This window comes from Malaclemys terrapin, chromosome 9 (genome assembly GCF_027887155.1).
Source record: "Malaclemys terrapin pileata isolate rMalTer1 chromosome 9, rMalTer1.hap1, whole genome shotgun sequence".
Classification (NCBI taxonomy): domain Eukaryota; kingdom Metazoa; phylum Chordata; order Testudines; family Emydidae; genus Malaclemys; species Malaclemys terrapin.
Genome location: NC_071513.1, coordinates 43,633,016 through 43,659,601, shown reverse-complemented (window position 1 = coordinate 43,659,601; position 26,586 = coordinate 43,633,016). Strand labels below are relative to the sequence as shown.

Here is a 26,586-nt window from a genome sequence, read left to right as displayed (position 1 = left end):
TGATCTCTCCTCTTGAGGAAATCTCTCCATGGTTCTGATCATCTTCATTGCTTTTCCCATCTCTACAGTCTCCAACGAGCTGGGGTGTCCAGAACTGGACAGCATTCCAGGTTGAGGGATGGGGGTGCATCAGTTTATATACTTGCATTATAGTACCTTCCGTTATTGTAGGGGGTCAATCTAAAGAAATTTCTGTTCTGACAATAGGGCTCTACCAAATTCATGGTCCATTTTGGTCAATTTCATGGCCATAGGAATTTAAAAATTGTAAATTTCATGATTTCAGCTATTTAAATCTGAAATTTCAGGGTGTTGTAATTGTAGGAATCCTGATCCAAAAAGGAGTTTTTTTTTGGGGGGGGGGGGGGGACACAAGGTTATTGTAGGGGGGGTTGCGGTAGTGCTACCCTTGCTTCTGTGCTGCTGTTGGTGGCGACACTGCCTTCAGATCTGGGTAGCTGGAGAGCGGCAGCTGCTAGCCAGAATGCTAGCTCTGAAGGCAGAGCCGCCGCCAGCAGCAGCGCAGAAGTAAGGATGACATGGTATGGTATTGCCACTCGTACTTCCACACTGCTGCTGGCTGTGCTGCCTTCAGAGCTGGGTACCTGGCCAATAGCCACTGCTCAGCATTGAAGGCAGTGCAGAAGTAAGGGTGGCAATACCACGACTTCAATTTGAGAAATGCTGGTCTCCGCCATGAAATCTGCATAGTATAGGGTAAAAGCACACAAAAGATCAGATATCATGGTGGGAGACCAGATTTCACAGTCTGTGACGTGTTTTTCATGACTGTGAATTTGGTAGGGCCCTACTTATTAATCATGCTGCCCTTAATCAAGGAAGAACAGAACTGTATATAGGAAAGGCCTCTGCAAGCAGGGATGGGATACTACCCAGGAGACATACACCATACTGGGGCTAAGGAGAGGGAAGCAAGAGCCAAGGAGGTAACTTTCCATCCCCTACCCACATTTAGTCACCATTGAAACTGAAATTTCTGTGCACTTGTGACTGTCTAACAAAGATAGCTGGTCACATGGTTAGTGGAATCTTCCTAGACTTTTAAATCCTCTGCTCTAATCCATCTGGGCCAGAGAAGACAAGGGCAGAATGCTTTTGTGCTTACTGCACTGGACTGGGAATCAGTATATCTTGACTCAACCAATATGGCTGTGGGAAAATAATTTACCCTTATTGTGCCTAATTTGTAGTTCCAATCTAATATAAGGATAACCCCACCCTTCCCCTCCTGGGGGTTGGAGGGTGCTCAATTCGTTATTGCTTGTGAAATGCTTGGGAGATATGAGCAAGTCCTATGCAAAGGAAGTGTATAATTACTTGCTACTGCAACCCTAATTTATCTCTTTAAAATCCTGAAGCAAGGGCTCTAATTTCCTGGGGACAAGGTACTGGGATGCTAACACAGCTATCCTGTCAGCTCGATTGTGGCCCAGGCTGAGGGTGACAAACCCCATTATGCGTCTGACGAAGTGGGCATTCACCCTCGAAAGCTTATGCTCCAATACATCTGTTAGTCTTTAAGGTGCCACAGGACTCTCTGTTGCTTTTTACAAACCCCATCATGACAGGCTTTGGAGAGCACACAAGGAAAAAAGCCCCTTGGAATTACCTTGCGGAACAGCGTCAGCCTTTGTTGCACATCTTTCCCTGCTCTCTCGATTGCAGGAAGATTCCTTGGGGAACCACCTGATAATAGGAGGAGACACAACTAGCAACACAACACTCAGATGAGAGCACTAGCCCTCCAGGCAAAGCTGCAGAATCTGGGTTTGGGCTCCTACGGCCGCAGAACTTATTCCACCCCCTGCTCCTCCCCTCCCACCAGACACAGACACACTCGTGTACATCTCAGCTCTGTTCAAAACACAGGGTTCAGAAGAAATCAATATTGTCAAATGGGACAAGGACAATTGACAAACTCATCAGCGGGTATGAACAACACTAAAGAGCTCAAAATACTGTGCTCTGTTAAGTGTCAAACGTGGCCAAATACAACCCATTTGATGTATTTACACAGCCTTCAGGACATTCAGAACATGCAGAATCTTGGGGTGGGGAGGTCATAAGTTTTCAGCCCTTCTGTTTGTGAAGAAACTTTTCTAAATGTGTCTCAAGTGTAACCAATGCAGGGATGTCTGCCTGAGTCTGCAGACAGCCTGAAACAAGCATTCAGAGGGATGGACTCCCTTGCCCTCCATTAATCTCATTGGGATGTTAACTGTAGCCCATAGAGCAGAGGTCCCCAAACTGTGGGGCACACCACCGGTGGGCAGGGGGGGTGGGGGGCATGGAAGAAGTGCCACCCACCGGCTCCTCTCCTGACCCTAGCCCCACATCCAGGGCTCCACTCCTGGCCCCATCCCTGCCCCCAGATGTAGCCCCAGCCTCGACCCTCTTACCCCTGTATGTATTCCTCCGTCCCGGAGCCACGTCACCACAGGGTGGGGGGTGGACACAGTGAGGGGTGGTGTGAGGTAAAAAGTTTGGGGACCTCTGCCAAAGAGCTAGCTGTGGTATTTATTTTATTCAGCAGTAACACAAGGAACCTACAGGCCTGTCCCCGGTAAAACATCGGCTTCGGCAGTTAGCATAAGGCTTGAGGCCTATGAAGTTTGGCACAGGTCAATGGCCTAATGGTCACCCCTAAGTTTTGGGGAACTGGGAACAGAGTGTGTCAGGGGGAAGTTTGTCCATAATGACACCAGCCAACCACAGGAACATGAGCTAACACCAGCTGTAGAGGATGGGAACATCTGCAGATGTCTGACCACAAGAGTGCCATGACAACGAACTGACATATGATAATGAGATCATGAATATACTAACCTATAGGAGAAGGGCACCCCAACATCAATAGGGTGAGGAAATACAAACAAGGAAGAGGGGAGAAACCCCTACTGAATATGCATTACACAGAGTGGCATCAGCATAACCTATTATACAAGTTGTAGCCCATCCTATGTGCGTGGTGAGAAAGAGATGAGAGGTGCCAGGATGATGGCCACTGGAGATGGTGAGGAAGGTGATGGTGAAGAAGAAGATAATGGCTAACATTTCAGGTTGTTCTGCAAGGGAAGGTGTGAGTCTGTGGATGTTCAGATGGAGAGTCTGTATTATCTCTACCTACCTTGCTGGGTTAGAGAGTTTGGGACTTTGCTAAATGTGTTAAACTACTGTAAATATAGAGGGGCTCCTAAAGTGTGAGTGTTGGAGCTGTGCACATCGCCCCCCCCCCCCCCCCCGAACAGTAATTTTAATAATACTGGGGCTGATTTTGGGACAAGAACCTGTCCAACCTCAGAGTGATAACTGAGAATTCTTAAGTAACCAATATAATACATACATCATCTGTAAATGGGGCTAACTCTAAACCCTTACAATGGCACCCTGAAGGTCAACGTTTAGCCATTTCAGTGCTAACCATTTTAGCGGAAGGGAGTGGAACAGCTTCAGGGAGGAAATTGAAGGGGGAGAAAAAAGAAGGAAAACCAGGAAAGAGGTAGAGAAACTCAGGAAGGAGGATTGGGAAAGAATGGAACACAGGGCAAACAGATGATTTTCCCACTAAGTAACACTAAAGATGGCAAGGTACTGAACAAATAATAGGTAAGGTAACAACAAACAGTTTAGTTACCACCTTAAGGTCAGTATTCTACACTTACCATGAGGGGTGGGGGGGTTGCACAATCATGGGTGATCTGCCATGAACTGTGTCCTAATGTCACACCCTGGCCCACTGACTATGATTCAAAAGGGAATCCAGCCTTCTCCATCAGAAGAGTTTGGCAGCCTGGACTAAGAATCATAGGCTATAGCAGCAATGCCCCACAGAGGGGATTGGAGTTAGATCCTCCCCCTCACTCCTCAGGCAGGCAGGACCTTGAGCCTTGCTTGGCACTCAGCCTTATGTCAGATTTGAAACAAGAACCTCCTTCCCCATATCTTCTCGAGAGTCTCTTCTCAGATTGCTTGGCATGGCTTAGCATGCCTCCCCTGCTGTCCTGTGGCACAGTCAGCGGAGCACAGAGACATCCCATGGTTTCCATGGGATGAGCTGGACTGCACTGGACCAGACAGATTCCCATCAGGCACATCCTTGTCTGTGTAACTGTCCTAGACAAGGTTGCTCGGTTCTAGTCCCCATTAGCTGAAGGGTTCTGTATTACCGTCCCAGAGAACAAAGAACCTCCCCAGCATGGTGTGTGACATTACCGGCAGCCCAAGAATTAACATGTCAGGGGAAGACGACACACCATGGAACTTACCTGTGGCAATTAAACATTTATCATAGGATATCTGGGTTCCATCATCAAGTTTCACCACATTGCCTCGAACATCCATATGCACCACCTGCAAGGCACAATGCAGAGAGCAGCTCCGGTTTACATGTCCTGTAGGCTCTCTAATCAGTGGGCATAGGTTTACCAGGCAGAGAAGCAGCCACAGAAGATACATTAGCATGAACAAGGTTTCTCTGTAGACGCTCCCTTTTCTGGAGAAAGGAAGCCAGGGAGGGAGCATGGCTTCAGAACTAACAAGAGGTTTTAACTTGGCCGTAGCTCGAAGCTCAGACTGAACCTTCCCTAGGCTTGTTCCTCTCCATGATCAGTGACTCTCAGGGGAATGCAGATCAGGCACCTGCTATGATTCCAGGGACAGACAGGCTCACTGAAACCAAAGGCCATCTGGGCTCAGCTCCCAGGTGTACAGGGGAAGGAATGGCCAGCCAGGTTCAAAGGAAGAGGCCAGGCTCCCTACTCACTCCAACCACGAGACTTGCAAGGAGGCTCCTAAAGCTAACTACGCACACCAGCACAGGGTCAGGTAGTGCTTGGCAGCATCAGTAACACCCCACTGCCATGCTTCAGAACTGGAGCTCCAGCCCAAATGTCTGCACAGCTGTTTTTAGTGCGTACCACGAGCCTGCACCTGTCAACCTGGGCTCAGACTTGCTGCTGCGGGTTTTAAAATGCAGTGTAGACAGACTCTTAGGCTGTCAGCTCTGCTGTTTGTAAAGCACTGTGTAAATGTATGGTGTTGTAACACTGATTAATGCTGTACCAACCTTCTTGCCGCTGAGGACGGCCACTCCACCATTCTCTATATAAGGCAGATCACGAGCAGGTACGTAGAAAGAAGGCGGCTGAAAATATATACTGTAGAGAAAAAAAAGTGTTCCAATATATACAGTATCACTGGTTTTCCCACTTTAGCAGCTACTCAATGACTGGAAGAGCACCCACACATCGAAACGCATACAGGATTTTACAAAGAGAAAAACAACCTCTGATAAGTTAACACGCTTCCCTTGCAAATTCCAGAAAGGATTTTGTTTCATAAAACTAGGATGTCTATACTGTTCAAAACCAAGCACTAGTACAGCAATGCTCTGCAATGGAGGAAGCCATACAGCTCTAGTCAAAATTGCACGGAGGTTAGCTTTGCACCACATAATTGCATCAAGTTCTTTATGTTCATTTCTTGGAGGTTATACAGTCCAGCTCCAAAGTGTTCAGTATTTTCCCTGAAGACAAAGATACAACTTTAGGGCAACAGTAAGACACTCATGCGCTGCACAGGCACTTCACCATAATGGTCTCCAGCACTGCAACATCCTAGGTTTATAGTCTGTTGCTTGGTGCTTCCAATTGACAAGTCTGTGCACAATCTCAGCATTTAAAGCCAGGGACTCGATGCAGTCAGTGTACATAGTGAACTAAGCAGCTCAACAGTGCAGCTTGCAGCTGTTATCTTCAGTACGAAGATGTAACTCTTGGAAACTACATGTACTAGCACAGAGTGCTCCTTGAGCAGTCTAGCCACAATGCATGGTGGGATATGTATTTTCAATAGGCTGTCCATCCATAGTGAAGATAAGTGCATGGAAATCTGCTCAATTTTAAGCCCGGAGGTCTTCACGCACCTAAGCAGGCTGCCAATGACTTACAGGTGAGCATAGTTTGGTCACTCAAAATGACATTAAGCAATTAATTCAATTCCCATTAATCACTGCATGCAGATGGCACATACCTTCTCTCTTTGCCATTCCACTGTTTGAATCGCAGAGTCTCTGTGACATTCGGATCCTCTGAAAACCACAGTTCTTTGGAAAGAGGAGGACGCATATATGGCAAGTCAGGATCTTCAGAAACAATCAGCACCTTTAACGTGGGAAATCATTAACAACCTCAACTATGTTTACAAGTTGAGAATGGCAGAATGAAATGTACAAGCTCTAAAGGGAGCATATCATCTGGCTTTAGACATGCCCCACTCTAGAGCAGAGCTGTGCACATCCCTTACCCTAGCCCCAGGATCACGAGCCCGAATGGATCGAGCAGCAGCAAAAGCAGCAGTGCCTCCACCAATTAGCAGAAAAGGAGCATGGGATGGACATTCAGGGCGAGCACTTGGATCTGTCTCTGGAGCTGCAAAGCAACAGATCAGACAGCCTGCTGTGAATACAGCAACAAAGCTCCACCAGGAACACTGCCTGGCCCCAAACAGCAAAGGGATAACATTCACCCTTGAAAGAATCATGACATCCTTTTGCATTTCAAATACTGGTAACTCTCTTTGGTGGGCTGCTGTCCCTTAGATATTCACTAAAGGTTGCTCTTTCCCATCTCCTCACCCAGAGGGCTGCTTCTCAAATCCCACATGACATTCTGGGAGACGCTACCCTCACCAAGGAACAGCATGAAACAATGAAGGACTCGATGTGTAGTTAGCATCAGAAGAGATACTATGGAAAAACTGCTTCTTAACTCCGCATACCTAGCTCCCTGTACGTGCCAGTCAGGCCTGCTAAGTTTAGTGACTAAATCAAGTTTTTACCCAGTTACCCTGCAGAGCCAACACATCTAAGGCACAGCAGAGGATTCTGGACAGAACAAAAGAATCCAATAAGATAGCGTCTGTTGTCGGGCTTGTGCTCACTCACCTCCCTGCTCAGCTGTTGTCAACCCCTGCTCTGCTATTTAAAAAAAAAAAAAAAAGAGAGTTAGTTAAAGGAACCTGCATAATGAGGCTGAACTATAACTGCATTGGGACATCCTGTTACTAGGCATCAAATGGAGTTGCTTACTCATTTGAGCATTGCTACTGTACTTAGCGGCAGACTGCTATTCAAATGTTCATCAAGGCTCCTGTTATATTTAGAACACCTCCATTAAAAAAAGCTCTGCTTAAATTCACATAGCTGGGTGAAGTGGCTGCAGCATATTCAAGGACCCACAAAGCTTATTGTTGGCACTCAACATGCAACTTTAAAAGCTTCAGGTAAGACAAACATTCTCCTTATAGCTCAGGATAGTAGTTTATTCCAGACAAAGCATCAAAGATTCAATGTCTTTGAACCTTACAGAATCAAACAACTGGTTAATGCTGAGCAAGTGAAGTACTGCAACATCTGTGTAAGTCACACAGCCTGCAAAATGCTCAAACACCAGGGAGATGAGGCCACTAAAGCAGCACTTGATCCTGGTAATATCCTAGCACTTAACATAGACATGTTTGAAAGATGCCAAATTCCAAGTGGCTGCTTTGTTTAAATCTTTGATGTAGGAAATCTTTACATTTTAAAACCAGAATCACTTAAAGGCAGGATCAAAATTTCGCTCTTGCATTTAGTGCACAGCTTGCAAGTAATCCAAATACATGGAATACTTGAAACCACCAGGAAAAAATCCTGGGGGATGTTTTCTTTTACTCATATATTGAGATGGAGACCAGCTCATAGGAATGTGTTTCTCCCACACACATTCAAACCCTGTTTTAAGGAACATTTGACTATCCTGCATACAGAAATAAAACCGAGTTCAGAGTTTTCAGGGCGATTCCTGGATTCTTTCTCACCTGTTGTGGCCTGGGAGGCAGCACCCACTTCTGGAAGAGACAAGATACTAGACTTAATTCAGCACGATGCAAACTAACAAGAATGCACTTGGGAAGCCACAATTCAGAGTTAATCTCTGGATTCCTCAGGATCAGCAAGCTCCCCTCAATGAAGGTGGTAGAGCTTCTAGTAACAACCTCTGTCATTAGACTGCTGTTCCAACATTTAACCTAGAGAGTTCTCCCCCCCAACCCCAGCTTTGGCTTAGATCTGCTGTGGTCCAAGTTATTGGTCTCAATACCAGGGTAACTGGTGAAATTCGTTGACCTGTGCGACCAGATGATCTAATGGTATCTTCTGGCTTTAATCTACAAATCCTCCAAAATGCAGTGAATCAACAACTTTTTCTTCCTATTGGTTTCATAAGAGAGCACCTCTCATGAACTTACCTCTCACTGCCCAGGACCCACAGTCCCCATTGGCCAGTTCTCAAGAGGTTTCATTCTTTGGCCCAGAAGAAGTCTACGGACCACAGTTTTGAGAAGTGATGCTCTAAAAGATGTGCAGGGGCCTTTGTGTCAAGCTGCCATTTCAGCAGCAGTTGGAGACACTTGACAGTATAAAAATTAAACTGGGAAATGTAATTGTGCAAATATAGTTTCTGAAATGGAAAGTGAGTTGGAAGTGTCTCTTGGACCACAAAGTGCTGCTGGGTTCACAAAGTGATGGAAGGGGATGATCTACAAATTCCAGGAAACATGAAATATGGTTAAGCTTTTTTTTTTTTTTTAAACAGTGCTACCAGATGGCCAAGAAAAGGTGTTTAGAAACTTCCCTATGCTTTCCTCTTGCCCTTTTACAGAGAGCCATTTGGACGGCTAGCGCCACTGTGCATGCTTGAAAGCACAAGGCTGAGTGTACCAAAGGCTTACACACCAATGGGTGACAAGTGCTCTCCTGTCCTAGCATAGTGCTACCTTGGGCTTTGAAGAGTGTTTTGTCCAGTCTAGTTTTAGATGTCCCAAGTGATCATGATCACTTTTAAGAAAAACCCTTTCTTCTGAGACTCTAAAAACTGGGATATAGCTCGTAGCTATGATAGGCTATTACACACCAGAGGTGGACTTCACATCTTGGGATTTCATAGCCATTGCTTCGATGCGGTCATTGAATCTCTCTTTGTCTTCTTTCAGCGTCTTGTACACCTGGAGAGGAGAAAAGTGGATAGCAGTTACGCATCTACCATGTGCATATCACTGCATCAATTTAACATTGTGCTTCAACTCATTGATAGGCTTTTGTCCACTCTGCTCACTCAGAAGAGCCATCAATTAAACAAATGAAGCAAAATGGAGCTCATTGTTAAAAGAGAACACATACGTGTGTAGGTAAGTCTACAAAATAATGCATATAGCTGAGGAATCTCAGATTTTATCACTGTTCTATTCATGAGATGAAGCATCTCCACTGTCTGGGTACATTCCTGATCATGGATTGAGAATTTCTGCAGATGTCTGGGAGTCGGGCTGAAGATTTGTTCCAAGATGGACTGTATTGTATGGGCCTTGCCACAAAGGCAACACAACCAATACAAAAAGAACGAGGAGTACTTGTGGCACCTTAGAGACTAACAAATTTATTTGAGCATAAGCTTTCGTGGGCTAAAACCCACTTCATCAGATGCATGCAGTGGAAGATACAGTAGGAAAATATATATACACACAGAACATGAAAAAATGGGTGTTGCCATACCAACTGTAACAAGGGTAATTAAGGTAAGCTATTATCATCAGAAGAAAAAAAACTTTTGTAGTGATAATCAGGATGGCCCAACCATTGACAAGAAGGTGCGAGTAACAGTAGGGAGGAAAAAAACAGCGTGGGAAAACAGTTTTATTGTGTGTAATGACCCATCCACTCCCAGTCTTTATTCAAGCCTAATTTAATGGTGTCTAGTTTGCAAATTAATTCCAATTCTGCAGTTTCTCAATGGAGACGGTTTTGAATTTTTTTTTGTTGGAGTATTGTGACTTTGAGATCTGTAGTTGAGTGACCAGCGAGGTTGAAGTGTTCTCTGGTTTTTGAACGTTATAATTCTTGACATCAATACAGACTGCCTCTAGGCTCTTTGCAAGGGTAGGCCATGGCAGGACAAGTGACTGGGTCTGCAGAAAGCTATTCTGGAGCAGAGAAGGAAGACAGGATGTACACAAAGCTGCAGCAAGAAAAAGCAGACAGAAAGCAAAGCAGCTCCCAAGTGCACAGCAGAAGAGCACAGCAGAGCCTGGACTGGCTGGATAGGGCTCTAAAGCGGCAAGCCAGAGTCTAACTGGGGAAGATGGCAACGACTGCTGAGTAGGACCATTCATATCTATGATGGAGAAGACCCTTGAGCATGGAACAGAGTTGGGAGATGCCAGGAGACAACTGCCTTGTAACCCCCCTCATTTTTGTTTTCTATTTGGAAAGAGAAAGAGGAGAAATTCTGGCTGGAGAACTGCAACATGTATTCTAGGCCAATGGGGTGAAGGAAGAGGACAAGGTGATGTTTTTTTCCTTGCTTGTGGAGAGAGATTGCTCAGTTAGAGATGGAAGAACACAATGAAACAAAAAAATTTACTGTCTTCAGAGGAGGAGTGAAATATTCACGCCGTCCCCAAATACTGTAACGCCTACACATTTAACGCTAGAGTCCCAAGTCATCTAAATCCGTCTAGTGGCTTACTACCTGTAAAAATCAGCACCACAAAAAGCATAGGTACTGAGAGTTTGATCTTCTACAACAGGAATGATACTGTGATTAAAGAAAATTGGTTGAAGCAGCAAAGATGCCCAACTTTGACAGAGCTAAATCCTTGATTCATGGTCTTAACAAGGCAAAAATAGAGTACGGTCTCATTTAGGAGAAAACATTGGGTGAAGACCTGGCAGCATGACTGGCTTGGAATGTGCAATGGTCCCTATCAGTTAGCACTTGGGAGTCATTGTGAGTCTCAAGGAGGGAGAAAAGTATTTTTATAGTTCTTGGAGGAAAGACAAAATCTTCCAGAAAAAGCAGAGATCCAAGGAACTACTTGAGTCCCAAGACAAGGAAAACTTGTAGGGAATTGAGCCTTGTGTAGGCTAGCACTTAAAGGCATGAGGTTAGCAAGTTGAAATCACACCTCTTTAAATCCTAGTCTAGACAAAGGCCTTGGAGGCTCTGAAATAACTTAACTGTCTTGGCTTAGAAAAGAATTCACATGAGATCTTTTAAATGTTTCTCAGACACTTCTAGGGTCTGCTGCTAAGATGTCAGTGTCAGCACATCCATGCAAGGGAACATGGATTTTTGTCAGGAACTTGATACTAAACACCTGGAACCTCTTTCAGCTGAACACCTTTCCCCACGGGGATTTCCTGAGAAGTCAGCCTGGAATATGTGGAGACCTGAGGAAAAGGATAGGTGAGCACAGACTGTATTCTGGGAGACTTTTATGTTCAGAGAACATATATGGAGGATATATTCCAAAACCAGTTTTCAAAAACTCTCATGTGCATGGGGAGTGGAAGAGAAAGGGACATTCTGGAAGTGGATCATAGCAAGGTATTCCCCCACACCCACCCACTCCCCACCAGATAGCTAATAAATAAAAGGGAAGCACATTAACTGTCTGAAGGTATTGCCTAGCCTTGTGTGATTACGTAAATCCCACATGCACTGCATCTCTCATAATGCTCTAAGGAAAAGCAACTGCTAAAATTTAACATACAATAATTAGACACCATGGTTTGGACCCTTCTCAGAGGGCATTAAAATTGCATACAAATGTGGATCTTTTCAACGTGCAATGTGCCAGTCAGGGCAACTAAAGCTGCAACGGCAAAAAACAAATGACACTGAAGACATTTAACAGTTTATTAGCAAAATATTACATGATCCAAACTCTGTTTAAACTGAAGTTAACAAGCCTCTTGATGTTTTGGCATCTCTCCTACTGCCTAGACAGTTCAAACTTTACTTATCTCCGAGATTAAGCTTTGCATAGTGAAGCAAAGTAAGGTAAAGTCTCAAATGAAATCCAAATTATTTCAACCTTAATGCAGAACATGAATAAAAAGCAGAGGCAGACAAAAGCATATCTCTGGGATAGAAGCAAAACTTCAAGCATAATAGAAGTACTGTTTAAGAAGAATTAGCATAAAACATTTCATACTGTTCCTTGTAATCAATTGTACAAACCCAAGGTTTGTAAACCTACCTCTGTGTTTTAGAGAGAGGTAGAATAGTGTGAAGTTGAGAAATGAGTTAAAAAAGAAGCATACAACAAATCAAAATCTGACCATTTAGGAAAGCAGATACATATAGGTACACATATTAGATCGAACTATTTCAGGCACTACCTCTGGATAGGTTTTCCAAAGGGACACTGCTAAGTATTTATAATAAAAAAACAAAGCTACTCTCTTAGCTATTTGACAGAAGTGCTTTATTTAATGCTCCTTCTGTAGCATAATTACAAAGGTAGGTAAATGAATTGCCCCCCTTTTTCTAATGGAGCTTGAAGTTAGTGGGTTACTTCCTTATTTGTAAGCTTGGAAGGATTAGATCATCAGTAAATGTTGGTAAACGTCAATTTCACCATACATGCAACCAAAGAAAAAGTATTTCCATAGATAACTGAAATATACAGATAGGCAAAGACAAATGCTGCTTGAGAACTATGAGTCTGATTTAAGGATATTTACTTTGTATACTTTGATGTAATGTTGACAACTTGTGTTTTAACATATATAAAGTTTTAATTTTTGAATATCAATATCTATCTTTAAGAAAAATATTGTCTGGGCACCCCATAATTTTGCACAACTGAAAATCTGAAATGACAAAAATTGGGGAAAAAATACTTAAAAATAAAAATGTATATTATTGGTCAAAATTATAAAAAATGAAAATCAAATTTTGCAAAGCCTATTTATTTGTACACCAGCTCAATGATGTCAACATAAATCTGGTAATGTGACTTGTTAATTAACTTTGCTTCCCTGCTGGCTATGAAGAAAAGCAAAAGACACAATCAGTCCTACACAAGCTCTGGCTATTTTGACTTTAGATATTCAGTGTCAAAAAATTAAACTCAGCAGGAAGTTTCCCCATCAGAGACTTGAATTGTGTGGACAGATCAAATTTGGAGTTGTATACTATTTGACAATGTCCCTTTAAATAAAACCCCAGAGAGGACACTTATCATAGGATTTAGTTAAGTTATTATATGACTAACTTGATATTAGACATATGACAGGCACAAAGATTTAAATCATGCCATGGTATCCCCCACCCACCCGCCCACTAAAATGCATTTAGTTCAAGCATCTTACATAAGCTCCTGCCCCAGTGACTGTTCCTCCTACAATTAAGTAGTATACTAGGTTGTTGCCATCTTTCCCAGGAACACCTGTAGACGTTAGAGATCTAGATGGGGGTCTTAGATGATGACACTGCAAAACTGTAGGTGAAGACAGGCAATGAAAGAAAAGAGAAGGAAAGAGTACTGAATATTAATGAGGACACTTCATCACACAGCTCTTGGCAAAGCAGGGTTCGTTTTCAGTTACCTTGTTGGTCAAAAGAAGTGTGGCTAATACATATTTATCATTTCAGGACTTAAATACTATGAAAGCCTCTTCCCTTTCTTATGGGCATATTCATTTCAAAGTGGACATAACATCTTCTAACCAGAAAGGCTCCGCTCTGATGCAATGTCTGCTTTCCTGTGTGCAGCTGGGGAAGGAGATGGGTATGTGTATCTCTCAAGGAAGATCAGTTCACACGCCGGGCTCACTTTATAGTTGGAGTCTGATTTTTACTGAAGTTTTCCAGCAGGAAAGGAGACTAGGCAGGCAAGCAGCTTACCCCCCAGGCCACACGCTTGTTCTAATGTGGAAAAACCATGGACATGGGTCTTACTGTTCCCAGCCCCTTGTTCTACAACTTTTCCACAGTATTTCCTTGCTAAATAAGTCCTCCTAGAGGAGCACACAATTTAACACGTGGTTCTACTCCCCAAGGAAGCTTTTTCACATTCAGGAAGTTCCTGAGTGGCAGACTTATTTATTCTAAAATTTGATGGGGAGAATTATTTCTGACCTTTCCCCATTTAGGTGTTCTACTTCCTGGCTGCAGATCCATGACAGAGGTCAGATCACATTTGCCAGGCAGTTGGAGCTGGCATCTCTGAATTGGGAAGGAGGGTGGCAGAGCACACCTGAGAGCCAAAGGAATAGGTAAACCACATTTCTCCCCCAAATTTAACAAACAAACAAAAGTTCTATTTCCCAGGCTCCCCATCTATGTGAAGAGTTTCATTAGGGCAATAGCCACACTAAGTATTTGGAATACTTGTGTTTGATGTTTTAAATCAAGACTATCAACTGTAGATAAAAACACACACAATGCTTCTCTGTAAGAAACAGAACTTCAAAAGAGTAGATTCATATTCCTTAAAATGGAACTTCTCCATTACCAAACGCTATTTGTGTCTTAATTCACTTTGCCTTAGAACCTGATTTACCACCTCAGCCTGGCTGATCCATTTTGCTCTTTTTCTATTACATAAAGGGAGGTTAAAAGAGGTCTATAAATATCAGACTGGGACAAATGCAGAAGTTAAACTTAGAAATTAAAAAAGAAATTTGGCAAGCAATGGCCTGATTAAGTTTGTTGCTCAAAGGATAAACCATCAGAACTATGTTCTAATTATCACATACAAGAGAGACAGACAGAGCTGTGGTTAATCACAGGATACAGAAAATAATGTTTTTCTAGTAAAGATAAAAGGTAACTGAAATGACAAGAGAATATACTGGTTAATTTGCAGCTAGTTCCAGTTTGGACATCAGATTCCTAGGAAGTTTTCCAAAGCAGGAAAGAACAGCAGAGCTAAGAGGCAAAGGAGGCAAGAGAAAGTAATCATTTAACAGGAGCTGTGTTGCAACTTCTTTCATGAACCGCCTTTCTACTTACATATGCACCTGCTCCTAACGTTGATAAGCCCACAATAAGGACAAAAACAGAACTATCGCCTTTGCCCCCAGGTGCACCAGAGCTAGCCATTTGTCTGCTCATCTGTAGTTTTAAGGGAACATTCCATCGCTGCAACAAGTTGCCTAAGGAACACAATGTTTTTAAACAAAACACAAAGTATTGTCAATACATAGTAATATTTTAAGGTATAAAGTAATTAACTGTATTATAAAGCCAAGTAAATCAGCTACTTGTTTGAAGAGCCCAACACCACATTTGACTGACCCTAGTGAATTACTTTGTGCTAAAGCGAGACCACTACACTAAGTTTGAGATCCCACCTCCCCTCCTTCAACAGCAGAAAATGGAACTGCTACTGTACTCAGTCTTTGGAATTTGTATTCAAACTTCCCTCACAGCCCCCCGTTATTGAATACAGTACTGCCCAAATAGCTTGTTCACAGGAGAGGAATTTCCAGCACAGTTTAGACCCTGTCCATACTGGGATCAAACTCTTAGCTGCAACTGTGTTTGCACATGCTGGGGGTCAGCAGGGTTCCCCTGCAACCGGCGAGTATTTCTGTGAGAAGTCAAGCTTCCCCCTGAGCTCTCTAACAACTTATAGATGGTTCTAAGGCCTGGTCTACATGCCAAAGTTAGGTCGATGCAAGTCACCTTGTGTCAACTTATTTGTGCATGTGTCTACCTTTAAATTAGTCTCCAGCTGACATCAGCACCCCGTTACAGTGACACAGTAAGACCACCTCCCAGTGTTGAGCCATGGTTGAACTACTGAGGTTGATGGCACTGCATGAACCATGTTGACCCTAACAGTCCTCCATCATCTATCCCACAATTCCCCATTCCCTGCAACAGTGATCACCCTGGTCACAATTGTAAACTCCACTGACCAGGGGTCAGAGACCGAAAGCCACCACCCTTAAAGCCCCCTGCATATTTCTGAAATGCCTTTTCCTGATAGCCCACCTTGGCAAGTATACCTAGCAGCTCCCCTTGCTCTATGCAACTGCCCAACCAACCATGCTGGCTCCATGCGCCAGAGCCACTCCTGACTGGAGTACACGGGAGGCATTGCAACTCCTGCACCTATGGGGAGAAGAGGCTGTGCAAGCACAGCTATGGACCAGACATAGAACTGTGGATACCTGCAAAGAGAGGCACAGGGGTTTGCAGGCAAAGGGGTATGGAAGGAACTGGCAGCAGTGCTATGTGAAAGCAAAGGAACTTTGTCAGATGCACCACAAGGCCAGGGAGGCCAACAATTGATCTGCTGCTGAGCCACAGACCTGCTGCTTCTGCAATGAGCTGCATGCCATACTTGGCAGAGGCCCCAGTAGTGCGCCACAGACCACAATGGATACCTCAGAGGAGCCCAAGACAGAGCCCTCTGTCATGAACAGTAAGGAGGAAGAGAGGAGTCAGGGGAGATGCAGCTGAGGAGGAGCCTAGCCATGTCATGAGCCAGGACCTGCCTGAGACTCCACCCCAGTCTAGCCAGTCCTGCCAGCCAAACATGGATGAGCCTGCTGAAGGGGAAGGAACATCAGGTAAGCATGGGGATGTATTTTTCCTTACAATGTTTAAAGATGGTGCCCGGCCCATCCCCAAGTCAAGACAAAGGTATCAACTTTTCATTGTTCTACTCAGATGAGACGAGTTAGTGGAACAACAAACAAACAGGTAAAATTGGCATCTACTTTTCATTCCCCTGTTGGGCTAGGTGGGGGGTAGGGTGAGCCAGGCAGGGCAGTTTGGTTTTATGTACATAGGGATGTCCCTCAATAAAACTTTCACAGAGATGCTCTGCAATCCTCTGCCGAAGGTTTCTAGGGATGGCTGCCTTATTTCTTCCTCTGTGGCAGGATGCTTTCCCACACCACTGTGTGATGAGTTCAGCTGGCACCATTGCAGTAAACTGGCTAATAGCATACAGACCCGGGTGGCTTCAGGACGCCAGTAGCAGCCGCTCCCTCTGCGTCTTTGTTACACTCTGCAGTTAGATACCAGCTAAAACCTCCACTGCTTGTGGAAAACAGGACCAGTACTCAGTGCCACTGCTCCATGCTCCCACCCACCCTTAGAATAGGGACTGAAATTTTATTGTTTCATGCAACTGAAATTCCTTCCCCCCCAACCTGCCATCTTGCCCCGGATGGACCATACTCACCATGCCTAGGGCTGGAGAGTGGAGCTGTGCCCAGGCACTCTATTGCTGAAGTGTCAATAAGCATGTCTTATTAAAAGTGTTTATGGGAATAAGGGAAGGGAGTTTTGAATCTCTCTCTTCCTGTAGTGGCTCTAAACCCTATGGCACATCTGACTATTATTATCAGCAGATTCTAGCATGGAGGCTTTGAGGGCTGCCCCCTCCACTCTCACAGAACGCCTGACCCTGACAAGGAGGAGAAAGAAGAGGACCAGGAAGGACATGTCCAGCAAGATCCAGTGCTGCATCAGACTGTGATAAAAAGGGCCTGGAGGGCCTACGTGGCAGACAGCAAGAGTGGACAGGAGAAAGGCCCGAGAGTCCCAGTAGGAAAAGGAGAGGGAAATGCACGAAGGTGTAATCGGTCTTCTCAGGCAGCAAACCCAAACGCTGCAGATCCTGGTGAGCTACCAGTCCAAAAACCCCGGAACTCCAGCTCCAGCTCCCTACATACCATATGGAATCCTGGGCCACATCCTTATCCCTGCTACTCCATGCTGGGGAAACCACAACTTCAGATACTCTAACCGGAGAGACCCACACCTGGTGTATATGTAATCACAATCGACTACATTTGTGCATTCAAATGCGCAGAAATGTTTGCTGCCTTTCCAATCTTCAAGTTCCATTCCATTAATTTACAATTAACGTTTGTACTGCCTCACATGCTTTTTGCACATTGATTTTTCCTGTGCTGTTGGTGCAATTCAATAAATTTCTGTTTTTTGAGAATGAGATTATCTTTATTACTTCACACCACACACACAAAGCACACAGTACTTGTAAATGTACATGATCACAATGCACGCACATCCTGGCAAACAGCCAGTCCTATTTATAAATAGACAGCAGGCACCACCCAATTCCTAGCAGCACCCACAGCTCGAGGCTAGAGAACACTCCAGAATAGCATCCTACTGCAGCACTTTCAAAGCAACCCTCACTAGCTCCATGCTCAGTTCTTGTGATGGTCCCTATGTCTGGCTGTTCAAAGTCAGCAGATAGCCACTCATGACAGCTTCCCCTCCCCTTTGCCTCACAGATTTTATGCAAGACACAACAGCCAACTATAACCATTGAGATATTTTTCTCAGCGAGATCTAATCTAGTGAGTAAACACCACCAGCGTCCCTTCAATCCACCACAAGCATATTCAACAGTCATTCTGCACCTGCTGAGTCTTTCCTTAGTGGTCTTGAGGTGGTCAGCGTAAGCTTCATGAGACAGGGGAGCAAAGAGCAGGCTGGGTCCCACAGAATCACTACTGGCATTTCAAAATTGCCAATGGTAAGCTGCCAGTCGGGAAAGAAAGACCCTGCTGGCAGCTTTCTGAGCAGCCCTGTGTTCTTAAAGATGCAAGCATCATGCACTTTCACAGACCAGCCTACACTGGCATTGGTGAAGCATTCCCGGTGACTGACCAATGCTTGCTTAACCACAGAAAAGGAACCGTTTCTGTTGACGTCTCTGTTGCAAGGTGGACTTGTGCTAAAATAGGGATACATGTGTGCTCTTTTGCCCCACCACAGTTTGGGAACCCCTCACTGCCTAGCCATCCACCATGTCCCACACATTGCGAAAAGTCACAGTCCTGAGTAGCAGGAGACGATTAATGGTCCCCACTGTGGATTTTCCAACTCCAAAATGATTTCCCACTCACTGGTAGCAGTTCAGCATTGCAAGTTTCCAGAGTGAAATCACCACTCTTCTCCACTGTCAATGCAGCTCTCATTTTGGTGTCTCTGTGCTGGGGGTCTGGGGACAGCTCAGCACACAGACCCAGCACTGTGGCCTTTTGCATCCAAAAATTCTGCAGCCGCTGCTACAGCAGGCTGGACAGAGTCTCATGATGCCTTCCCTACAGTAGACTTGCATACTACAAGTGAAAATCATTACAAATGAGAACTCTGACATGCTTCCTACAAATATTAATGCCAGATGCTGTATATTACCCCAGATTATAGCCACATGAAAACCAATTCCAAACAGAAGACAAAGAAGATACTGTCTAGAGTGAAGGGGGATTGTTACTGGGACTAAATGGCAATGGCCCTCATTCTGGTGATCCAAACAGCTACAGTCCCACGTAAGGTGTCAGCAGGAACTTTCTTAATCTCAGAGAAGCAGTGTACAGCAGAGGGGCAAGGCATTTGTCTCCCTGACAGAGCAGTCGCTGCTATCTCAGGAAGTTTGCTGTTAGTGCATGGAGGTGAGGGGAGAGACCAACTTGATTAACTCAATCAACTCTCTCAACTTCAAAGAGAGGCCATCGGAATGCAATTATTCAGCATGGCGGACAAAGCCTGTATGGTGATCCCCTTCACCTGTCTGGTTTTCGGTTTATGTGTCCCATAACATGCTGTTCTAGCACAATATTTCAATTGAAGTCAATGGGAGCTACAGGTGCTAAGCACCTCTGAAAGTCTGGCCTCAGGTACCCAACACTGGACTTGCAACAACTGAGACCCCTAAAATCAGTGGCCACTTTTGGAAAATTTGGCTGCATCTGGAGAGGCCTAACTGCAACAGAGGTGAATGGAGACAAGAGAGAAAAGGACACAAAAGAGGGTGCTTGGGAGGGTCAACCAACAGTTCTGTGAATCAAACACGTATCTATTATGTTTTATATTGAATTTGAAATATTACAAAAAATGGTATTCACACTATACCACAGTTAAGATAATAAAACATCAGGAAATTCAAAAGTTAACTTGGCCACATTACACATACAGTATGTTTTCATAGTCTGTATTTCTAGGAACCTAGATATTTCACAAGAGAGAAAGAGAAAATAGTACTTAAATGCAACACAGCTGAGTAATGTTGGAATATTCGGATCACATCAGTGAATGCAGCAGTCAATTATGTATTGTTAACGTTGCATTAATACACTTCTTTCCCTTTAATTTTAAGCTTACAGAGCTTGTAAATTCTTTTAATAAGAGCTACTAGACTAACAAAATTTCCAATCTGTGCAGACTTCACAAGCCGCACCATAAACGTCTTGAACCAATCTGTGCATGTATCTAACTAGCTGCGAACAATCCATGTCTCCTGAGTGTGCATATGGAAATTTAATTTTCTCTTGTGAAGGCTTAGCAGGCAATTTTCAAACTATTTTATTCAATCAAAACCAAGGTATTTTGTGTGTAGTACAGGCACTACTTCTCAAGGAGGACTGTCCCAATGCCAAGTTTAAATCTTCAGCCATTTTTTATATAGCTCTCTTTAAAAAAAGTGGCTAGATTTTCTTAATACAGGAAAAAGGAATTTTTCAGGATCAACTGAAAGAATTTTGCTCCAATTTATGAAAAGGCCACTTTTAGGTAGAGATCAACATGCAAAATTTAGGAACACAATAAGAATTTTCCTAAATTTGTAAGCATGAAAAATAGGGGAGTAGAAGGGAAACATTTGCATAACAGTGACCAGTATAAACATTAGCAACTTTCAAGGACATGTGCTGCTAGATTCTCCAATGGCCTTCCAAGGTCATTGCTACACTCCTGCTGAAAGCAAGGCACTGATCCTTTGGGATTCCTTTTACTTGGCCACCTATAGAACCCTGTCTACATGACACACAGTGATTGTCTGAATAGGGCTTTGAAAAATTAAATTAGCTGACAGGATAGTCCAGGAAAAATGTGTCAGCTAACTCAATTCTTCACCACCACATTCAAACACAGCAACAATCTGTAATGTGTACAAGACCTAGAAGGCCTCAACATGTCTGATGTGCCTCAAGACTTGCTATGAACACACTAATTCAGATTTCCCAAAAAACTGCCATGCCAAGAACAGCCACAAGTGAGAATCTGCCTCTGCCAGAAGAGGAAAAACTAGGGTTAGAACACTCAGAATTCATCACTACAGATATCAGAGGGACTCCTACCACTACCCACACTAGGTGTCTAATACCAGAGCACATGGCTCTTCCTTGTAGCTCCTGCCCTCCAACTAATGAAGAAATCCATTTCAGAGCTCCCTGCTCCACTGTTTCCATTACATTCACAGGGAGACCAAGCTTCCTAACCAAGAAGCTCTCTTAACACTAGAGCAAGGGAACATTCAAACATTTCACACATCTACTGTGGAACCCACTGTCCCAGGATATTGTTGAAGACAAAAGCTTATCAAGACTCAAAAAAGGACTGGACATTTATAAAGATATCATCTGAGAATAACAGTAAAAAAGAAAAAAAGTGTCGGAATTGAGATCAAACCTCCTGCTTTGGGATTTAAACCAGTTTCTAATTATTAGGGTTTAGGATGGACATTCAAGGGGAGCAGATTATCCCGCACCTGCCTACTGCATGGTTTCTTGCACCTTCCTTTGAAATACATGGTGCTGGTGACTGCTCGAGACATGATACTAGACTAGATGGACCATGGATCTGACGCAGTCTGGCAAGTCCTATGTAGGTGCTCCCATCCAAAGTCTGCATTTATCCATGATGCAAGAAATTTGGAAAGCATCCTAAAGTGACCAGTTCCTACCTGGCCAGCCAATTCAAAGTCACACACAAGCTGTGTCTATACTAGAGAGATTTTCCAAAATGTCTTGCTGTAGCTACCATCAGTTCATCTCCACAACAGTTTACACTGGGGCTCCCAACTTTGTTAACAGATCACCAGAGTTTGTAAACCATCACCTGATCTTGTTCACAGCAGGTCTAACAACACTGTGCTGAAAACACTGGCAGCAGTCTATTTACACAAGAGCTCTCAGGACTGCAGAGGGGAGGATCTGACTGGCAATCATGGAAAGCATTTGCAAAATTTAGGCAGGGCTTGAGACCAAAAGTTACCTCGTAATATTTACTCCCAAATAAGAAGGTTTGGGGGGATTTTTTCCAACAAAGGAGTTAAAGTTGAAAGTGTGCTTTAGAGTCCAGCTACTACCCAAAAATTACACCCTCTTTGTTCAAAGGTGTAGGGTTTTTATAGTCTGGGAAGTTAACATTTAAGGGATCCACTGTCATATCTCCTCCATCGTTCTGTCATCACTTACTATCTTACCTGATTTACACCAATAAGTGTAAGTTGTTTTCTTCGACTGCTAGGTCTATGTTGTTTATTCAATGGATAGTAAATATTTCAAAGCGTAGAGTCTCAGGTTCATTGTTACATCCAAGTTCCGTACATTTTCTCAGTGTGATGTATTGGTGGAATAGAGTGGAAACACGACTGATCTGTGGTGTCATAAGATAGGCTGACTCTATGGTGTTAAAGGGTTATATAATTGTGGGTATAGCTTGCAAGTTTGTATTTTTAACTCCATTACCAATAATGTGTAGCAACTAACAAATGCAAGTTTTGTAGCGAGTAGTGTTGCACTGTGTCTCTGCTATACTACCATAGAAATGGAGTCTGAATAAGAAACAGGATTTTATGAACTCCTAGTCATTTGTCATTTTGACCTTTGCACAAACTTCACTAGTTTTAGAAGGACAGTTAAAGATGGTTGGGTGGTGTAAAACGGGCAGTGTGAGAGTGAGGCGTGAATCAGTTAAATTCCAGAATTTTTAATTTTCTGGTTTTTCTAACAGTGTCAAATTTTGGTCAAGATTTATTTTGGGAGGAGTCCACTGGAACACACTTTCAACATTAACTTATTAAAACAAGCTTTATTTGGGAATTTCCCTGATTTTAAATGAGTGCCAAGTTTAAGTTGGGTTGGCATATAAAGCCCAGAGGAAGGACCCCACGCCCCTCCTCTCATAGATCATAGCAACTCAAAACAGGGCTTCCTCTCCTGCATGAGGGATACATAGGATAGCGAACAATGGAGGAGGGACAAGCTTTTGTGCACACAGGAAACACTAATTTTTATATCCAGAAAATTCAGTGTGGATAAAAGAACACTTGGCCTCTCTCTGTCCTTTCCAAGCACCAGTCTGCTTTCTCCTACAGAGCCCCCTCCCAGCCCCTCATTCCAAGAAGCTAGGCACAGTGCTTTTCCTCTGATTTGCCCCACACCTCCAAAACATGACTACCTTGGTTCCCTGTCAGCTCCTCCTGAACACTGCCCCTCTGCATTTGCCATTAGTGCCATACCCATTCGCCCCACTCCATACCCCTCACCTCTGGCTCAAGCCAGCAGCTGCAATAGCACAGCCTGGAATCAGCTGCAAGCCAGTTTACAGGTCTATATGAATATGGCCCAGGTTGTGACTGTGGATCACAGGAAAAAAAGAGGAAAAACAAAGAAGAATCCCCCAACTCCTGCATCCTGCAGTCAGTACACAGGGATTTCCCAGCCTGGCCCATTGCGTGGGATTCAGCATCATCAGACTTAAAGCAAAACAGCAAACCAGGATCATTTGCTTCAGTCAGGGGAAACACACACAAGTCTCCTACAAGAAACTGCAGAAGCAAGAGTCAGTTTCCCAGTTCATCCTTGGTTCCAAGTCTGACTATGGGCCCAAGACCTTCCTGAGGCTGTTTCATTGTTGAGCTGAGAAATAAGAAGATAACATCATTCTTCTTCTCCTCAGAGACTCTCCCCCAGCTTTCCACGCCATACTCTTTCATTTGTCAAAGTAAATTCTGCTGAATTTCATCCTCACTGCCCTTGAACTCACTCAATTGAAACTAAAGCCCTGCTCTCCCTCCCTGGCAGTATTTCACACACTCAGGAATACTAAAGATTTTTATCTAGTCTGGAGCATCCATGAAGAGCACTAACAGTCTTGTTAGGCAAGATCACTTACGCTAAATGACAGAATCTGCATCTTGCAGTTTCAAAGTTTAAATAAAAACTGTAGCTCCTTTCTATGGAACAACGACACAACATACATATAAAAGATATTTTGAGTTTACCAGGCTACTGGCAGCAGCAGAATATCAGAAGTGGATTGGCTGCAGCGCGTGGAAAGCAGGACTATGGCCAGCTGACTATATTTGTGTCCATTTCCCTTCATTATCATCAAAGCAAACTTCACACCCTTTGCACTGTAAGGCTAGTCTTGAAACCTCTGCTGCACCTTTTCCACTTATAGTTCTCCAGTTTACATCCTTGCAGTAAGAGTCAAACTTCAAGATGGGGAAAGTGAGAAGGCAACATTGCATAGTTCTTATCTCATGTCATGCACCTCAGGAAGGAAGGGGGGGGAATCAAGAAAGCTGAAAGTTCAAATCTGTCACCCTTTAGAGGAGGAATGGGAGAAAAAGGCAACAAGATTCTAAAAGAATTATAGATTTATTATTTCAGTAGCTGTTAGAAAACATGTCCACTCTTCAATGAAAAGATAATTAACAAGATTCTCTGAGCTATTAATTTGGCAATGCTCAGGAAGTACAACAATAGGCCACTCATCTTAATCGGTGACCTGAGAGGTGCAGGGCAAATCTCTTCTACCAAAAGATATGCTGGAAGAGAAAGAATATGCCACTTCCTTAAAGGTTAACATCTGATGTTAAAAGTAAATGGAGAACACAAGGACAGATTGTGTAGAATAACTTGCTTCCATGCAAGGATCTGCCATAAAAATTTTTGCTGGCATTTTCATTTCACTGCTCATGCAGACCTCTCTGAATACTTTAAAAGTCCCCAAAAACAAAACCAAGAGAAGATGAATTCAAGCCAAGAGATCTCTAAGCACCAAGGTCCAAAGGCCTGGGCATCGCTTAAAGGTAAACTATGAAGCCTAAAGTCTCCTTTATTATGTTCAAAGACAGATGCAAGCCCTCTCCCCCCACTCTAGAATAGTTTCCATATTTGAAACATCAGATTCTCCCTTCTTTCTTAAAGGGCTCTGGAAAGATCATTGGAGGACCAGATTATTGACAGAGAGCAGGGGTGGGAAGACAAGAGAGAATGCTGATTCTTAGACCACAAACAGTAGTCTTAGGCTGTCAGTTTCCAGTCTGAGAATCAGCATTCCTTCCCCACCTCATTTTGGAGCATGGGGAGCTGAAGCTGAGGTTACAGCCTTGTGTGACATCAGTAACATCCTCCTCCAAGGAGCTTGCCAGAAACTGCTAACAAAGAAGGAAACGAGGAGCAGATATTGATATTCCCAATATGAAGGACAGACAAGCAGAACAAAGTCTGAGATCCTCTTCAAGTCCTTCTATCAAAGGAGGAGTAGAAAGCAAATGCACACTGTGTGTGTTGCTTCATAGTTCATTCGTAAGGAAATAGCAATCTCACCTCTCAATCCTGGAGATTAAGATGGCCTTCCTACAACACAGAATTAGATTAATGGAATGGGAAGTTGCACAGGGGACTTCATTCACTAATCTCATGCTCTGAAAGCTCAAAATTACATCCTTAAACAGCCCTCACACAGAGATGTCACAACCTCAAGGACGATAAACAGTGATAAACACAGTAGTGCTAAGAATCCATTTAATGGTGCCATGGAAGCTATTTTTCACTACCCACATTCTGATGCAAAAGATCACAGAAGTGGGTAAAAAGCAACACAGCTAAGAACCTCTAACTTTTACCATTAAAACCCATTGGTTTTATTTCTGTTCTAGACTCAAAGTTTCTAGGACTCACACCACACTTAACTGTTTGAGGACTCACTCACATCCTGTCTCTTCCACTAGGAGGTACTCAACTCGAAAGCCATTCAGCAGGCAATGCTGCAAGGAGCTCTAGAAGACTGTCACTTCACACCTAAAATATTTCTTTGGAGGCCCAACTCCTAGTCACCATCCTCAGCCCTGCTGGCTGACAGGAATGAGATCGGGTTCTAGGAAGGGGTAAGAATACAAGAACTGCCATTCAGTCAAACCAATGGTCTATCCAGCCCAGCACCTGGTCTCAGACAGTGGCCAGTACCAGAAGTTCAAGGGGAGTGTACAGAACAGGGCAGTTGAATTGATCCAACCCCACTTCCCCTCCCGGCTTCTGACAATCAGGAGTTCGGGTGTCTGGAGCACGGGTTGCATCCCTGACCATCCTGGCTACTAGCCACTGATGGACCCACCCTCCATGAACTGATCATCTACCTTGGCTGCCTTTGCTTAACTCATTCTGCCTTGGTGCCCCGCAGCCGCCTTGTTCAGCCAGTAGCAATGTCCAGGCAGACACTGGCTCCTCCCCACCCGCCGTCCGGCTTTCACACACCCACTTCCCCGGAGGCCCTGGCTCCCGGCATAGCGCCGGGCTGTACTTCTCAGCACCGGCCTCAGACCAGGCAGGGGCGGGGCTCGGCCCCGCTCGACTCCCCAGGGCGCGGGGGCTCGAGGGACTGGCAGCACCCTGCTCCCGCAAGCAGCGGGAATTCGGCCCGGAGCCGCTGTAGGGCGGGATCTGGCCCAGGGGCGCCCCGCGAAGATCGCGACCATGCTCGGATAGGCCGGTGTCTGGGCGGCCGGGAACGGGGGTCGTTCACCCCGACCAACCTGCCGCCGCCTGGCCCCGCGGCCTCGGGGTCAGGGAGCGCAGGCTCCGCACCAGCTTCTCCGCCACGGCGGCCACTCGGCAGCGGAACATGGCTGCAGCGTGCCCTAGCCTCCACTCCGTTGTGCACTGACCCCAGC

At 44.3% G+C, this 26,586-nt stretch overlaps 1 protein-coding gene across 6 annotated transcripts in view; it reads right to left on the bottom strand.

Annotated features, from left to right (window-relative positions):
* AIFM1 (apoptosis inducing factor mitochondria associated 1) overlaps nucleotides 1–26,586 on the bottom strand; it is a 36,253-nt gene extending 9,667 nt beyond the window's left edge. Inside the window, exons 1-10 of one of the 6 annotated variants that reach the window (XM_054039168.1) lie at nucleotides 26,449–26,586; nucleotides 14,862–15,004; nucleotides 8,973–9,063; nucleotides 7,879–7,908; nucleotides 6,965–6,997; nucleotides 6,325–6,449; nucleotides 6,052–6,182; nucleotides 5,087–5,177; nucleotides 4,287–4,371; nucleotides 1,631–1,707 (exon numbers count right to left, since the gene is read on the bottom strand). In XM_054039168.1, coding sequence (XP_053895143.1) covers nucleotides 1,631–1,707; nucleotides 4,287–4,371; nucleotides 5,087–5,177; nucleotides 6,052–6,182; nucleotides 6,325–6,449; nucleotides 6,965–6,997; nucleotides 7,879–7,908; nucleotides 8,973–9,063; nucleotides 14,862–15,004; nucleotides 26,449–26,539 — 897 coding nt within the window. In that variant the 5' untranslated portion in view covers nucleotides 26,540–26,586. Of the gene's footprint in view, nucleotides 1–1,630; nucleotides 1,708–4,286; nucleotides 4,372–5,086; nucleotides 5,178–6,051; nucleotides 6,183–6,324; nucleotides 6,450–6,964; nucleotides 6,998–7,878; nucleotides 7,909–8,972; nucleotides 9,064–13,216; nucleotides 13,345–13,985; nucleotides 14,011–14,861; nucleotides 15,005–26,448 lie in introns of those variants that run through there. The other 5 variants (XM_054039163.1, XM_054039164.1, XM_054039166.1 and 2 more) reach the window with 5 other exon arrangements.